The sequence below is a fragment of the Gopherus evgoodei genome, chromosome 4 (genome assembly GCF_007399415.2).
Source record: "Gopherus evgoodei ecotype Sinaloan lineage chromosome 4, rGopEvg1_v1.p, whole genome shotgun sequence".
In the NCBI taxonomy this organism is placed as follows: Eukaryota; Metazoa; Chordata; order Testudines; family Testudinidae; genus Gopherus; species Gopherus evgoodei.
The window spans coordinates 24,006,582-24,024,316 of NC_044325.1; the positions used below are offsets into that span (position 1 = coordinate 24,006,582).

At 35.2% G+C, this 17,735-nt stretch overlaps 1 protein-coding gene across 7 annotated transcripts in view; it reads right to left on the bottom strand.

Annotated features, from left to right (window-relative positions):
- WDR20 (WD repeat domain 20) overlaps positions 1 to 17,735 on the bottom strand; it is a 79,325-nt gene that overhangs the window by 13,803 nt on the left and 47,787 nt on the right. For 3 of the 7 annotated variants that reach the window (XM_030558724.1, XM_030558723.1, XM_030558720.1), the window contains one exon: positions 328 to 6,465. The exons of 2 other annotated variants lie outside the window; for them this stretch is intronic. In XM_030558724.1, coding sequence (XP_030414584.1) covers positions 6,412 to 6,465 — 54 coding nt within the window. In that variant the 3' untranslated portion in view covers positions 328 to 6,411. Of the gene's footprint in view, positions 1 to 327; positions 6,466 to 7,548; positions 7,691 to 13,689; positions 16,658 to 17,735 lie in introns of those variants that run through there. 2 more of the 7 variants (XR_003999913.1, XM_030558722.1) reach the window with 2 other exon arrangements.

A 17,735-nucleotide genomic window follows, 5' to 3' on the forward strand; every position in this document is an offset into this window, starting at 1 on the left:
CCAAAGAAGGAGCTGAGAAATACAAGATTCCTGGCAAATCTTCAATGTTGTGAGGGAGCAGGAGCAAAAAAAAAACACACACAAAATGATTTTTATATTGCAAGATACTATACCAGCAGCCTTTCAGCAGTGGGTCAGCAGCCTTTCAGCAGTGGTGTGTCGAGTCTTCATTTAGTCACTCTAATTTAAGGTTTCACATGCTGGTAATACATTTTAACGTTTTTAGAAGGTCTCTTTCTATAATATATAACTAAACTATTGTTGTATGTTTTAAAAATGTTTAAGAAGCTTCATTTAAAATTAAATTAAAATGCAGTGCCTCTCAGACCGGTGGCCAGGACCTGGGCACTGTGAGTGCCACTGAAAATCAGCTTGTGTGCCGCAGGTTGCCTACCCCTGTACTATACTATAGTAGCTGGGTGACCTTCCTGTTAAGCATTCAAGTCAGATTGAAAGAATGCAGAAGTGTCAGAGGCACTTGTGTTCTCCATTAAAGATAAAAGGCTTTAGGTATATGTTTACAGCAAGGAAATGAAGCTTCTGTAAAAACTAGAGTAGCAACAGGCCAACTCTGTAGGAGCATTAACATTCTAAAAGTTGATGAGCTTATCTTGTTCGATGAATACACTGGACAGTCTTGTTCAGTAGAGTGATGGATACAAGTCCCCAGAACATTTGATCTGCTGCAAAATTTCACTACAGGCTGCTCATTAGAAGATCAAATTGAAAAATAAAGTTGATCACCATTTGACATGAACAGCACAGTCTCTCCAGGTTCTAAAAGTCTTACATCTGTCCTACTCTTTCAAGTTCATGCTGTAGATCAGAGTTCACAGCAGCAATCTACTAGTGTCAAGAGATAGGAAACAATCAAATGAAATTAACTAAGAGCTGTTTTTTCTCAAGGTGATTCTAAATAATTTAAGTAAACCACTTACTTTCATGTAACACTCCCATTCCAAAAGAAAACATGGAATTTTACAGGAAATTATCTGTATGAGGTTTTACTATTATGCGTCACAGCTAAGCATTATTACAAATGAGAAGTATGCCAGAAACCAAACTGCTTTCATGACTATTTCATAGTAGGTTTGTTACTTAAGTTGTGCATTTTGAAACAGATTAACTTGTTAGGACACCCTACATCAGTGGTTTTCAACCTTCTTTCATTTGTGGACGTCTAAAAAATTTCAAATGGAAGTGCAGACGCCTTTGGAAATCTTAGTCTGCAGACCCCCAGGAATACAGAGACCACAGGATGAAAAACCACTGCTCTAAACATTATTTAAGGAAACTATTTGAAAAAGCCAAACTAGAGGCTTCCAAGAAGAGTAACTTAAGAAAATCATTCTCTACAGTATGTCACCTTGAGAACTTAATTTTATCACATCAGTCTTTAGAAAGTGTTTCAAACTTATGCTGTGAGCTTACTAGTTTAACAGTGTTAAACAATGAAAACATCACCATCTTTGATACCATTATTTCTGTGTTGAGTGGGCATTTAAGTGAAGAGGATATTCCAATGTGATTCTTAGCTCTACTAGATAGAGCAAGTGAAATATACAGCTCCTACCTGACTATAACCACCAGAAAAAATAGGCAGGGCCTGCTGAAAAATAGCTGCTTAAGTAACACATATCCCAAAGGGCGGTTATGAAATAGATACAGTGCTTTACAAACATCAGAAGTTTCAACTGAGGAAGGTAACAAATTAGCTACAGCGCTAATAAAACTCATACAACATTGATTTGTTAGTTAATCTTTAAACAGCTTTATTTAATTTCATATGCATGGCAGTTGCCTTCATTTGTCTACCTGGAATTTGTATTAACATACAGAGAGCTGTGCAAGCCATTAGTTTTACTTCTGACAATTTAATATGCAGCTTTTTAAAAAAGGACTCATCTATATAAAAGTCCAACCTTGTTCATTTTGTTCAGATGCAAAATTATCTTTTTCACCAATTTGTCAATGTGGCAGAGTGGCAATCACTAGCTTTAGCATGAATACGAGTTATCAGAAGTGACATATTTCCAAGTATGAAAATTTAAGTGTAGTCTCTTCAGATTTGAACATATGTAAAAATGCACCTTTGATTTTGTGTATTGTCATATACTACAATATGCTTTTACCTCTTTTTAGACCCCCAGAACCAATACAGCCAACAATGGGAGCTCGATTCTATTTCTAGAACTGTTTACTAAATTCCAGTTAGAGTCCATTATGTCACTGTGAACCCTGAAAGCTCTGGGGATTGCATAACTAGGGCATACTTGGACTTGCAGAACCATTACAAAGGGTGCTAACATTTAGGGAAACCCAGCTTGAGCTTGTTAGGTTAGGAGTTAGAAAAATCTTCAATTGTAAAATAAGCAAATTGGGAATTAACGAAGAAACATGGAACCCCACAATGCCATTTTAGAGAGTAAGCTTGCCAAGCAAAGCCATACTATAATTTCCTCTCATCCAGCAATCAGTTTGCTTTAGTGCAAAAAAATGACTTGTGTTCAATATGCAATGATGTATTTTCTCCTCCTGTTTAAAAATCTGGGGATTTTTTTTCCTAAAATTTTAGGAATGTCTTGTTCTGATCAATACACCATATAAACACTGAAATATTTTAAATCATATCACATGACTTATGCAAAATACAAAATCATCCAAATAGGATATTCACTGTTTTTATTGTGCAATGTTAGGGCTTGCTTTGTTTTTTTGTATCGTATACGAATTATCAACACTAGAGGTTGAACATGTACACCCAGAAGATACATGATCTGACTTTAGAATTGTTGTTAAACAGCAGATTTGTAAAAGGCGTATTTCCTGGGATCATTCTGAATGAGGCGTGCAGGACTGGGTTCCTTCCATGGTAAGAGTGATGAGTGCTTTGTTGAGCAGGGATTGATTACCCATGTGCTTAATTTTAAGCACATGCTCCAGTCTCTTCAAATTAAATATGCTCATAAGTGTTTTGCTGAATAAGTCTTAAATAGGTAGATCTTTTCAAGTGACCACACTTTCACTGAAGAATTCCTTTTATCATTAAAACTATATTCAATATTTCAGGTTTAAGACTACTTGTCTCTGCGTGCAAATGTAAAATAATATTCTGAATACCAGAGCACTTGGAATAGGGCAATAGGACAAATTAAAGTGACTGTATTTATGCTGTTTACTTTTTTGCATGTCAGTTTAAAACTACCTACTCTATTCACTTCTGATTTCTAGTCAATTTCACTTTCGAATTCTCAGGCAAGTAGTCCAATTCTGCAATGTTTGGGTGGAAAGCCAATTCATTTTCAAACTCCCCATAGGATTTTTTAAAATTACATGTAAATAGTTCTTTTGGGCATCAATTTTTGCAAGTACTTGACCCAACAATATAGTATTTAAACTGTTTGTTCTAGTTACTTTGCTTCTTGAAGCTTGTTTTGAGACAAAATGATAATCAGTTTCATTCAAGTATGAGTCTTACAGCTTGAAAACAGGACAGACTGACACCCTTATTTTAAGTGCTTGTTATGTTCACAGAACATGGTCAGAATAAAAAATATAATTTAGGGAAAGGGTGATATTTTCAAGTCTACTTCTTACCTACAAGGTGTGTGAAGGGTGCGGGAATAACAAAACCAAGAAATGAAGTCTATTTAGCAAAAGAATTTGACTTGGGTGCAGCCTTGAAAGTTTCTAAACATGGGGAAAGAGGAGTTTCTTCTAAACAAAGTACCTTTACAGAAGATGGACAGAAAATTGGTTTCTATTCAGTGCTTTGTTTCTATGCCAATCAATGTTAGTCATGATAAAAGAAAGCTATCCACAGACCAGCCCATTTTACATAGACCAGTGAATGGTTGCCAGACGGTAACAACTTTGTCTTTTCTAATTTGGTTAGTGATCTGAATACAACCCAGAAGGTGACTGGCTCAGAGTATTTGGTAATAGGATACTCTGTCTCCACTGTATGTTTAAAAATCAGTTTAAGAATTTAAAATATATTGCAACCAAGTGTCACTATTTCCATATTTACCTAAATCAAATTTGGAGACATTTAAATAAGGAAGGTAAAATTAGAATTTTAATGATTGTTAAACTGACATTTTCAATCTGGTTTGTTTATATTCAAGGATTAAATAAACCTGAACTGCATAAATCACAGGTCTGATGATTCTTCCATTGAAGTAAATAGCAAAATTTATCTTCAGTGGGAGCAGGAGTGAGGCTTTAACTTTTATAAAACTGATATGTAGAACCACATGAGGCTTGCTAAAGTTTGAGCTTCTCCAGTGTTGCAAACAGATTTAGACTAAATCTCAGGAAAAACTTCCTAACAATAGGACAATGAAACAGATTGCCTAGGGAGGTTGTGGAAGCTCCTTCATAGAGGCTTTCAAAAGGAAGCTGGATAGCAATTGGTCTTGGATGGTTTAGACACAACAAACCTGCTTTCTTGGCAAGTTAGACTAGATGAGCCTTATAGTCCCTTTCTAACTCTATAATTCTATGTATAATTATGTGGTTTATTCTAAAATGACAGTAGAGTATTAGTATCTTGTGATTAAAGAAAATTCTGTTCAACTACAAGTTTTATACAAAGATGTTGGAACCTGGGATAAAGTTTGTTGGTAATTTAGGCCCAGATCATGCCTTCAGTATCAGCATTAAACTGACTTTTGGAAAGTTCTTCCATTTTGAAGGATATGAATCCCAGAGCAGAGCTAAGAAGGCTGTTGCTTGTATCACCTCCTACCTGCACATCTGCAAAGTTCAGAAGAAGCCCAACAATAGAGTTGGAAGGGGTTTAAGCAGGGCAGAGGAAGTGAGAAGATGTCACCATATCATCTCAATCACCCTTTGTGCTGGATTTTGATCCAGAGTAGCGCATTCTTCATTCCTTTCATCCCCTTGCAGAAAATACTGGAAGGGATGAAATGGCCTTTGTTTTGCTAATAAAAACCAGTTTAGTATCAACCAATATCAAGTAGCACTAGATTATGAAAATACTTGGATATATTTACCTCAAATTTTAAATTGATAGCAAGGACATCTGATTTTTTTAGCACAGCAAGTTGTTCCAAAATACAATCTACTCCACTATTTTAGTACCTAATTTTAGATTGTAAAAATCAAAGTGTATGCACCTACTACACTATCATAGTTGTCTACATAAAACGCACTAGCTTGAAAGTCAATGCAATTCAACAATTAAGATTAAAACATCTAATTTTTAGACAAGTGCAGAATTAAACTGCACTAAAATGCAACTATTAAAAGGCATCAGAAGAAATCACTATACTGCAAAAATCTGAGGCTCCTATTTTAGTAAATATTGGGTTTTAATGTCTGGAAAATGTATTCAGAGGTAAATTGTAATAGGAAGAAGTGCAGGAGAAAATTTCTAATTTCATTTCCCTAATCCAATTAAGCAACATTAAATATGCATCTGCTGATGCAAAAGGTTTTAATAAAAAGGAATGTGTTTTACAAGGATTAGAGTGTACTTCTGTACCCAACATTTAATTCAAAAGATTGATTACATCAAAAATTGATCCAATTTAAAACAACGTAAACAAAACTGCATATTCAAGATAGTTTAATATGTATTTTCAGAATTAGAAATATCTTTTAGATGATGAAAATTACTAGTGTACTGATCCATTTTCCTCCCAATCATTGAATTACATTTATACATATAATACAGAGCTGATTGCAATTGGAAACAATATTAAAATAAATGTTTCATAGATACAAAGGATATCTTTTCTCCACAACATAGCTTTTCTGTGTTTCTGAATACCCATTTTAAAGTAATTCTCTACTAGCATTAAACTATTTAAGTGCAAACAATTTAAAAAAAACAAAAACAAAAAAACATTGCAGCATCCATCTTCCTGAATTACATTTTTAAGCCAGAAAGTAATGACTTTAGTTTTCCATGAGTGCATTCCAGGCTGTCTTCTAACCATCTCTGGTTAAAAAAAAAAAAATCAGTGCAAAAAACAAACAATGGTGATTTATATAACCATTGAACTTACTTGGATTTCAGAAACATCCTTTATTTTACACATCTCTCTCTCTCTCTCTCTCTCTATATATATATAGATTAAATTACACCAAACTGGAAAAGTATAAAGAAAAAACTGAGAAAAAATAATTTTTACTGCAACACCAAATGTAGCATTTCTTTTTTAAAAGGAAAATTCTTCTTTGGGTGAGCAGCCTAGAAGTATTAGCCATACTAAGAATTCATTACATTATTCTTTTGCAAAGTATTATGTGATTCACATAATTCCAAGTTTACACTCTGCCATTTTATAATTTCTGATGCTCTCTGCATGAAGAACAGCTCCTGGTTCCACTGTCATTACTTCTTGTCCTGTGTTCAAAGATTCGCTAGCAGTAGTGTGATGGCTATACTACAGTTCCACTTGGAGAATTGGCCTGGTTTTGGGATGACAATAAACCCTGCAAACAAAGCAGTTTACATTAATCCAGCAAGAGAGCCTGACATTAACTTAAAAAATTAATCTGCAGCAGATAAATTTGTCAGTACAAAGGTTTGTATCTACGGGCACTCACTACTAACATATTACCTTTATTCCTCAAAAAAGAATGTGCCAGATTCCTATATGAAACATTTTATTTGTCCTGCTTAATAATGTTCAAAACAATGTTATTGGGACAGATTAATAAATGTGTTTAGGATACTGAATTTGTTGCAAATGTTTGATCTTAGTTTGCCTTGCATTTTTCTTAAGCCACTGGCAAGTTCTGGACACTTTTTATACCACACTACACAAATAGTAAGTTTCCTTTGAACTAATGGTTAAATATACAGCAAATGGGCACTACACAGACAGTGTGTCTCCGCCATCAAGAAAAAAAATTAGTTAACCTCCATTAATGTTAACACTGGCGAGAATCCAAAGTTCTCATCTGCTGGTGCTAAATAGCAAACAGTTGAAGAAATATTCCTATATGTTAGTTGGGAATGAGAATGCCTGGAAAAGACAATGTGGCAGGTAGACTCAGAATTCATATTAAGTTTTGCAGTACCATTTAAGTTTGGATTTAGGGAAGTCTATTAATTTTTCATAAGTTTACCACCTTATTGAAATGTACTACAAATCAATAGCGGCTTGCTTATATTTCAGATTTGCAGCTTAAGAATTATGGAGGGTTCTTAGCTGCATATGGTTCTTGTTGATAACTGGTTTCGATAGTATAATAAAGAGGTATTTTCTGCTTTTGACTTATGTACTTGGCTGCCAGGTGATCAAGAAGCTTTTCCCTATGTCATTCATTGCAAGAAATGACATGATTGAATTTCAGTTTGCACACCAGCCTTCAGATTTAAAAACAAACATCTTCACCAAAAGGCAGGTTTGTTTTCTTGCACTTGTCATTTAGTTATTAAAAAAAGAGTGCTAACAGCCTGAAGAACTAAATACTCACTACGCCTGAAGTACCCTGATTAACATAATGACTTCACTTTCCCTTGCTATATACCTAACCCCCCCACACACACTTTTAGTAATTGTTTCTTACCTCTAAATTGTGTTCCTGTGACTCAGATCCATCAAGCTAGACAAGATCAGATGCAACTAACAATAGGAATGCAGAATTAGTGACATCTTCAGAGTCTATAGGAGCTCTTTCTTGCTTGGATCCAAGTATCCAGGAACCCCTACTAAAGAAAAAAATCCCTGTTCTCTTAAACCACAAACAGAAGTGGAAGAGGTTCTGGATTGGTGGATGTGAGTCACAAAAAAAAATAATTTCAGGTAAACTCATCCTCTTCTTTAAAATCTCTGATCCACCAATTCAGATATGGGGTGCATCCATATGGATTGGTGGGGTTCATGGTGGAAAATAAGTACACAGAAGGTGGTATGGTATGCTACGCCTTAGACTGCCCTCTGTAAGTAGCATCCGCAATTGTTTTATTTTGCTGTTTATGCAATCCATAACTGATTTTCATATAATTTATGCAGTGAAGTAGATTTGTGGCTCAGTCATGAAATATACAAATGTGATATTCAGGCCTTACAAAGTTGCACATTTCAGAGTTCAGCATTACATGGAAGGAGGAATGGTAGGGTTTGCCTTCCTTCTCTGGAAGGAGGTGGTTTCATAGGGAGTGGAACTGTACATAAAATTTTTAACAGCATCTAAGTCACTGGGCACTTCTGAAAAAGTTACAAAATACTTTAAAAAAAAGGTGAATAAAATGTGTGATGAATACACCAGAATGCTGAATCACACGCAGAGTTTACCGTGTTATCATACCACATTCCAGGAGTCTCTGAATCCTAACCATGACACCAAAACAATTTTGCATTTTCTTGAAAGATTACACATACTAAGTAACTTTTAAAATGCAGTGGAAAAGGATATTCTGTAGTTAACATCCATTTGGACATCAGCCTTCAGATTTAAAAACAATCAGGTACCAATATTCCTAATCTTGTTAATGAAAAATTAATCAGGAGTCTGAATGTGCATATGCTAGTAATCCCATGATTGTGAAGCATAAATTAAATCCTATAAAGATGGTGTAAAGGACAAGGTATTTCTATTAGGCTCATGACCATAGTGTCCACGTGCCAAGAAATAGACAAGTATCAGAGGGACAGCCGTGTTAGTCTGGATCTGTAAAAGCAGCAAAGAGTCCTGCGGCACCTTATAGACTAACAGACGTATTGGAGCATGAGCTTTCATGGGTGAATACCCACCCACGAAAGCTCATGCTCCAATACGTCTGTTAGTCTATAAGGTGCCGCAGGACTCTTTGCTGCTTTTAAAGAAATAAACACTATTCCTTGTGAATGTTAAGGGAACCCTTATTTGAAATGCAATCACCTTCCGTGGTTTGCTATATACAGTTGTGCTTTAAAAAGGGGCTATTCTAGAAAGCACTACCACCATTCATTCAATGTGGTACCACACCCTATGATCTTCAGCATTCAAATTGTTAGGACTCAGACTGGGTTGATTCTCATCCTTATCTCCTGGGCTATGAATACCTTTTTCTTATCAGAAAAAAAAAAGGTTGAATAGTTTGAATACAGGACTGGACAATAGGTACTCCTGAATTTTAATTCCTGCTCTGAAATAATTCCTGCAGTTTGGGGCAAGGTACAGCCTGGTTCAGGTGGCCATCTATACAGTTAGGTTAATTGCTTATCTACTTTAGAGTGGTCTATGAAGACTAGATGTTTGTACAGCACTTTGAATGTGAAAAGCTAATATTAGCCAATACAGTCTGATGAGTACCAGTTTAGTAGAATAATTCACATTAAGACCAAGGATGAAAATGAGTAGCACAGATTACATTTAACAAAATTGAAATTTGTAATTTGAAGTCTTTAAATCAAGACTAGATATCTTTTGAAGTGACAGGCATTATCTCAAACAAATTATGGGTTTGATGCAGAAGTTATTAGGTGAGGTTCTTTCCCCTGTGTTATACTGGTGATCAGCCTATAGATAATCATAATGGTCCCTTCTGGCTTTAAACTATGAATATGGATGTGAATTTTGGTCTGAGGATGATCATAAAAATTTGGTGAGGAAAACTTATGTTCAAGAAGGAAAGAAGCAAAGAAATGAAAATTGCAGCAGGCCATTTGCCTCTTTACTGAACCACTCTTCGATAGATCAGAGAAGATAGGACAGAACACAAGTTACAGAAACTTAAGTAATTCTTAAATACAAAAAATCCTGCTAATGCAACAGTAATGCTGCCCACGTCAAAGTCGGGCACCTGGCATTGGTCACTGTCGGTAGACAGGATACTGGGCTGGATGGATCCTTGGTCTGACCCAGTATGGCCGTTCTTAGGTTCTTAAAGTGCAAAGAAATTCAGATTCTTACAGCAACTTCAGATCTGTTGTGCACACAATGCATACTGCGCACCAAAATAAGTTATATTAAGCTATGTATTCAAACAACAAGGAACAGAATATACTTAGTGTGCATGCAGCAAGGGCAAATTAAAAGTGACTGCTGACATCTTAAATAACTGCATTAATTTTTTGCATTTATCTTTATTAAATGTTTAATTAGAACAGCATTCATGGGACATGAGACACTCAAATCAGGAATTTCCAATTAAAAACCCACAAACTACAAGAGGAAAAAAAGTTACCCCTTGTCATGCTTTGAAGTTCTTCCTACTAAAGTGAATGGAGTAAGGTGTGAAATTCATAGTTTTGCCACTGCTTTTTTTGTTTTGTTTTGGAGGAAGTCTCTGTCCAGGTTACGATGTCTGAACCTCCTTAAGTTACAGATCATAGAATGCATCAAAAATTGCAGAAAGCCCAGGGTGGGAAGATATGCTGAGTTCATGTATATTTTTCCTTGTTCCTACTGTTAAGACGGGTCTTTTTGGTGGAGGATTTTGCAGTGTTCTCTCTCGAATGCAAGCTGTTTCGGCAACTGTCCCTTGGCCTACCAAATGATAGTCAGGCCTGCCAGAACATATACTGTGATTTCATAGAGAGGGCAGGACTGAAATCATACTATATTCATTGAGCATGCTCAAACTTTAAAATCACTTAGCTTTTCATTCCCTATCCTGCAAATCTAGCAAAGGCATTAGACCTCAGCAAGAATATTCTAATCAAGTTCTTAACCAGCCATATTTGCATTTTCTTTTCAGAAGAGACTGCCTTTAAAAAACATTGAGTACTACAATTCAGTAGTGATGGCATTTTGAGGTTTTTTTTTTTTAATTCACCTTCATGAAGAACTTGCAAAACTTCTGAAATACCTTTTGAGGCTGAAGTAGTGTGTGAAGACAAAAATTTATAATGCAAAGTTTCCAAATTATAGCAGCTGAGCCTGATTGTTGAAAGATTTTGAAATTCAGACTAATACTTGGTGAATATGAAATAAGGAATAAGATTAATGCTGATCAAAGTCACCATAGGGTTACATATATTCTTATATGAAGGAAGATAAAATTCATTAGAGCCAAAGATGGAACCATAGATAAGTTGGTGTTTTTCATTGAGAAACTGAAAAATGTGAACCAATGAATATGGTGGTAGCCAGGTGCTATATGGTATGCTTGATTAGGGCTTGTTTATACAATCACCATCAAGCCGCAGCAGTATAAATCAGGTCTTAAATGATTAAAACTAAACCAGAATAAAGCCTTGCTTGGACACTACTATCCAATTTTCAACTTGTTAGCTAGTCTTGCGCCTCTACGTTTTAAGATGCAAATTAAACCAATATAAAAGAGTATCCACAAACAAAGTTGCATTGATTTAAAATTTTTAAGACCAGTTTTAGTTAAACTGGTACAAACTGTTTAGATCAGATCTCAAACAGTAGCTTGCTCAGGTAAGTGTTCAAGTGTAAAGATGAGGCATTGAGCTACATGAATTTCTTTACTAGATCATACTAAAAGAATTCCTAATGGAGTCATAAGATTAGTTAGCAAACTGGTGTTAATGTTTTTTGTTTTTTTTTAAAAGGACAAATCCTTTATGAACATACACCCACCGTATAGCGGAAGACTTCTTGAAAAGAACTGGGAGACTCTGGGAGAAAGAGGGGTTCCGGGAAAGCTGATGTTACAGTCATTTCTATTTAAAATGCTTATTTGTTTTGTTTCTTTTTAATATTTATTCACTTTATGGAAATTTTATGTTTGGTGCTGAAGTATCTACTTGCCTTTTCTTGTTTTGCTGTAGTAATGTCACGTGCCTGAGTATAGTTTGTGTACTAGCAGGATGAAGTACCTTGTAAATGTGTACAGCAGCAACACAAGTGATTCAGATGCAATTTTACTTCCAATATATATTAGTGTTTAGGGATATATTTCATTACTGAAGTATATTTCCATCCTTGTGTGACAAAAAGGCAGACTACTAAAGTTCCACTATCTATAGACAATCCATGTAAAAACCCTCTTTGCCTCAGACATCCACAGAGATTAGATAAAGTATACCATACCATAAGGGCTCTTAACACTTCGGTTTAGATCTGCTAAGCACACCTGTGTCCAAGAGGCAGACTATACCTCATGAGTTTATGTACAATGTAAATGTGTAACTGCCTTGTTTATCTTCTCTAAAGCCTGCTGAAGCACACACATGCTTTTGCTGACAGGATCCTAATCCCACCTAGGCATGGGACCTAGTTTAGGAGGAAAGGACTCACTCATATACTTAGGTACAGAGAGCAGCATCCTCTAGCCTTTTGAAACTAGAACTTTTGGCAAGATTTAGGTTTTGGGTCAGGTCAAAAAAAGCAACTTGAAAGAAACCAGGCAAACTTAATTTTGTATAGAAACTACAGCAGCCAAGAATATGCACACACTCAATCTGATAAGAGTGAACAGATGGAAAATAGTAAAGACGGATGTGCCACCTAAATCTGAACTTTCAAGTCAGACTAGAGCACGATCACACTATTTCCTTAAGGACTTTTGTGCAAGAGATATTTAAAAAGGAAAGTAAAAGCCAGGTTACAGCTGGGAGACATATTTTAACAAAGTATCCATTCTGACTGTAGAACAGGGGGAAGCCAGATTGCTTTCATATTCCCACTAATTCCTGTGGAACTTCTTTGAGCAAACAATTCTCAAAATTACATGACATTTGACAATCAGATGTTCCAACAGCAAGCTGTCAGGACGAATTTCACCTGGCCTCTCAGCATATGCTTTCAAAAGTGCTACCAGGCCCAGCTACATTAAGGTCATTCACTTCACTATTTCTTGAAGTGCCAGAAGACCATCCAGTGTTTAAGTCCAATAAGGAAAGCAGCTTTTCCTATCAGAAAGCTACAGAGGAATCTCACCAACAGGGAAACTGATCTCAGCTTGCCAGGGTCCACAATGAGTCTAGAATTTAGGTCGATGAAATAAGGAGAATTTAAAGGTCCTGCTAGAAAAGGCCTAATCCGAGAAACTACTTCCTGAATATCATCTTTGTTGATTGCTTATGTGAATAAACCTGGAACTCTGCTTTAAGGGATGGAGAACCTTGCTGAGCTGTCCCCATGTACCTCTGATGGAAGTGAGTGGGCAGCATTTAATATTTGCCTAACTTGACTATCAAAGTCAATGTCAAACTTGGTCTGTTCTGGCCCTATGATATTATTTATGGGTTGGAAGCACCTGAATTCTCTTCTCTGTTGAATAAAGCCCACATTGTTAGGGCTGTGAACTCAGTTTTGTATAGTAAGCCTCAAGTTCTACTTAAGGTTGGTGACTGAGAAGCACAGCCTGGACTGGAATCCATAGGGGAAAGAGCTCCTGTAGAGTCCAAAGACAAAAATTCTTCATTCCAACTGCTGCTTGATGGATATACATTGACAGCCTAATTTATCAATGTCTGAATTACTACATATAAGTTTAAAACAATTTAATTATTCTCATATTTAAGGATTTTAAAAGAAAACGTGAACTTAACATAGTTCAAAGTTAGAAGTGACAGATCTAATCCCACATTTGATTTAATATCAACTTGAGAACAAATTTCTGAAAGATTTACTCAAAAATTGCATGATTTAGTCAATCCCTTGAATTATAAAGTGGCAGCTGAAAAGCTAGCAGTTTCACTGCAGCCATCTGTTCAGCAAGGTATGTATAGCATATAGAAAAAACCCTTAATTTGTTACATCCAGCTTTCAGAACTTAGATGTGAAAAGGACTATTGAAAATTATCTACATTTACAGTTCAGTCACACATTTTATTTAACGTCAGTATACAGAGGACAACCCCAGCAAATTTTGTAATGTCAAGTATTTAGTAAGGTTCTTCAGCTGTAACAGTGACAACAGAATAGCTAAAAAATAAGCAGTATGAAACAAACTTGAATTTTTAAAATTATAAATATACCAACAATACTTATTAAAGCTTAATTATTGCAACAGTTAATTTAACAATATTTCATGTTAGAAAGGCTCTAAGAAATTTATTCAAGTTGTCAAGAAATTAGATGGAAGTGTAAAAAGGAAATACATATGAATTTTCTTTTGATTTGCACTAAAGATATAGTCAATACAACTTTGTACAGTATCACCTAACATATCAATCTTTAACAAACTCAAGTATACAGAATTGGTAAAAATGCAGGAAAAAAAATCTTGTTTAATTTTACACCTAAGTTGTGCCACAGTAAATTAACGGACATGAAATTCATTATTGTAACATAAGCAGGCCAACAATTTTTTTCAGTATCAATTTAGTTGATTTAAGCTGCTAAAGGGGCAGATGTATACACAGTCTCTTCAAGTACATAACCAAGTTTGAAAAAGGTGTAGTTCAAAACATGGGATTTCTGCAAATATTTAGTAAAAGGCATGTTATTTCCTAACATGAAATAGAAACCCTCACCCATAAAACCTTTTATACAGGGTTATGATCTCTCTTGGCTTCACTGAAGTCACTTTGCCACACCTCCATTGCGCATACCTTGCTATACATTATCAAACCAGTGTATTCGTTTTAATTCACTCTGCTAATGAAGGTGTACTATATGTGCAATTTCATTTGCTACTATATGCACATTAAAGGAAGCTTCAAATTGCACCTTGGTAACCTGAAATCATATAACTATGATTCAGTTTTACTGTAGAATTTATGCAGATACCATTATCACATTGAAATAGTTCTAATTTGATAGTACTTCAAAATACCAGTAATTGAACTTCAGTTGTATTGAAAAAAATGTTCTTTTCCACTGAGGAAGAATGTGTAGCCAGTCTTCCCACTCGCCAAAGTATAATATATGAATGTTTAAGTACTTTTAGCAAAAACATTAGTCATACTAAAACATGATACCGTACTACAACTGTAATTAGTTGGAAGATTTAAGGATGTTATAATTTAAGATTTTCATGTACAATAAGAATCAAAAACATTCTAAATTTCATGTGCATTGTTTCACAAAATGGTAACGTATTTAGTCTGCCAGATATATACTGCCATATCACTCTCCTTTGTAGTTTTGTCCAATCTTACCTTGAGCTCTCAAAAGAGAAATAAGTGGTAAGTTTACCTTATATTAAAACAAAAAGTGGTTGTACAAGATAACCAGATTAAATTTTAATATCATTCAAACACTTAGATAGTTTATTTTGTATCGAAATAACTTTAGTAATTGTAATTTAGTAATAAAATTAGTAATTGTAATTAGCTACATTCATGCCTAGTAAAATAGTTTATAAAGTAAAAGTATTATTAAATTCCTTTGCATGTAAATACCAAGCATTTTTACTGCATCTGTAATATACGCAATTTGGCCCGAAGTAACTGGCAATGTGATTCATATGCAATTTCACTTTTCTAATTCTCTCCTATTTAAATTGTTTTCAGACAAGTTAAGGGAGAAGATGAAATATTCCATGACCCCAGCTAGGTTTGCCTTGGGAGCAATCCCCATGGCCAATCTGATGAGAGTTACTCAACTAAGGAGAGAAAAACACTCAAGTCAAACTCTCAAGAAGAGAGGACTAAAATTGTAGATTCTAAAATGAGAGAAAGTGAAATTCGCAAATGAATGGATCAGACTGAAAGGAAAAATTGTTCATTCATTTTTCAGACAGGTAAAGCATGCTCCCCCGTCACCCCAGCCCAACTTGTTTTACTGATTTTGTAAATCCCTTGCACTTGCTTTTGTCCAAGAGTTAGTATGATAATTTTAAAAGTGTGTTTGGATCACATACTTTACAAGAATAATGTAGCCAATAAGAAAGCTCAAGGTATGATGAGTAAACTGAAATAATAATTCATAAAGCTTGCAGCGTAGGCTGCATGGGGCTGGGATGGCAGTGCATCATACTGGCCTAATGGAATCAAGGTTGAAGAGCCATTACTGGATTTTCAGCCAAGGCCAGTAAAGACAGAAACAAGAGATTAAATAGGACTAAAATGAGGAAGACCACCCTACGCCTTGTCGGTGCTTTCATGGCTCTTCCAAAAAGGAAGCAAATGAGAGGGAAAGGTAGAGATGACTCACTGGCACTGATGCTTTCTACTGCAAGGTTAGTTTAATTTTCTATTCAGTCTTTCTTTGGGTTGGTTATGGTTGGCACTCAACTGAGGCTGTTTGTGAGGCAATGGTGGAATAATTTTTTTTAGCATGAAAAATGGTAGAGAGGACAGTCTTCCAGGACTGTCAGGAACTCAGACAATGGGAGGAAGACAGAAGATAGCAGCTTTAAACTCCAAAGTGACAGACTCAGCCAAGGATAAAACTACTGGCAATATAGGTGTGTGGTATATAACCCAGAAGTGACACGTTACCATCAGTATTTTTATACTTTGACCATTCTCGTTAAATATGCATAAAGTTATTATAAGTGCTCTATCCTATAAACCAAAAGATGCTCATCTTTCTAGCACAGATACTTCCCCATCAAACTCCTGTAAACATACCACTAAAAACTTAGTTTAAATAGCAGAGTGAACTCACTGTAATGCAAATGAAGAAATCAGAGAAACAAGTCCATTTGAAAAATATTTTTCTAGGGAAGTAAATACATCCTAAATAATATGGCATTTACATCAGTGTGCAATATATTAATTTAGAAAGATCATGATAATTTCAGCATGAAAATGACTTACCTGTAATTAAAGTTTGTCATATTAGCCAAATACATAAATCCTGATTTTGGGTACTGCATACTCTATATCTGAAATATTTGAGATGTTGTAGTCTAAATCAATGCACAAAAATGGATTAAGTTACGCTCAGCAGTTAAAGGAAACCTAATTTATAAGTTAATAGACAGAAAATGTAAAAGGGTAGTGTTTGGTAATACACACGCTATCTGGGTTAACATTTATGCAAAATGGCAATATTCTACTGTAGAAAGCTGAGACACTGATGCACATGTTTAAAGTTACTTTAATAAGAATGTTTGTGACTTGCACTGATTCACAGAAATCAAAGTAGTTCCAGTGTAATGTAGCTTCATTATTTTGAGTTAATGATTCTCATGTACTAAATATCTTTAAAGGTAAAGTAATGCCCTTTCTCCCACCTTTAAGAGAAAGATACACTATGTTTGGACTTAGTAGACCTAGTCACTAAGTGTGCACAGATGCTGAGTGGAAGGGGTTCTCAATGTGTGCACATTATAGGACAGATTTCAGAACCAGACTGGAGGAGCTTTTTCAATATGTGCTTGGGGTTTAAAAGCAGCTAGAATCACCACTTAAAAAATAAATAAATAAATCTGATCATTCATTCTGAAACTTCCTTGCAACAGAAATCTGAAGTTAGTTGTGTTGTATTTTAGTTTTCTGGAACAGAGTGGTTGCTCCAACTACAAACATGACTCTAGAGAATCAAGTAGTTTAGGATTAAGGAACTACATACATCTATATTGTCCAATTAGGAAAATATTCAAATAATTTAAGACCAATACTCCAGGAATGCAATAGTCTAATGAGTGCTGCATTTTTACACAAGCCCCTGCTGGTTCTATGATTAGGTACTGTTTCTCAGAACTGTATTTCACCAGAGAATGTTAAACAGAGCTATCTTGGCATAGGTGCTTGAGGTTATAAATTGGCAATTTGTTTTAGGCTCATTCAAAACACAAGAAAACAAATTTGCCATGCAATGGACAAAATAAAAGTTGTATTCAAGATTAAGAGGCTTTTACAAGGGAGGGTAAAAACCCTAGAACTGTGTTACCTTAAATTGATAGAAGTGATTGTCTGAAAGAAACTTACTAAAAAAATTTTTTTGCCTGCATATTTGAC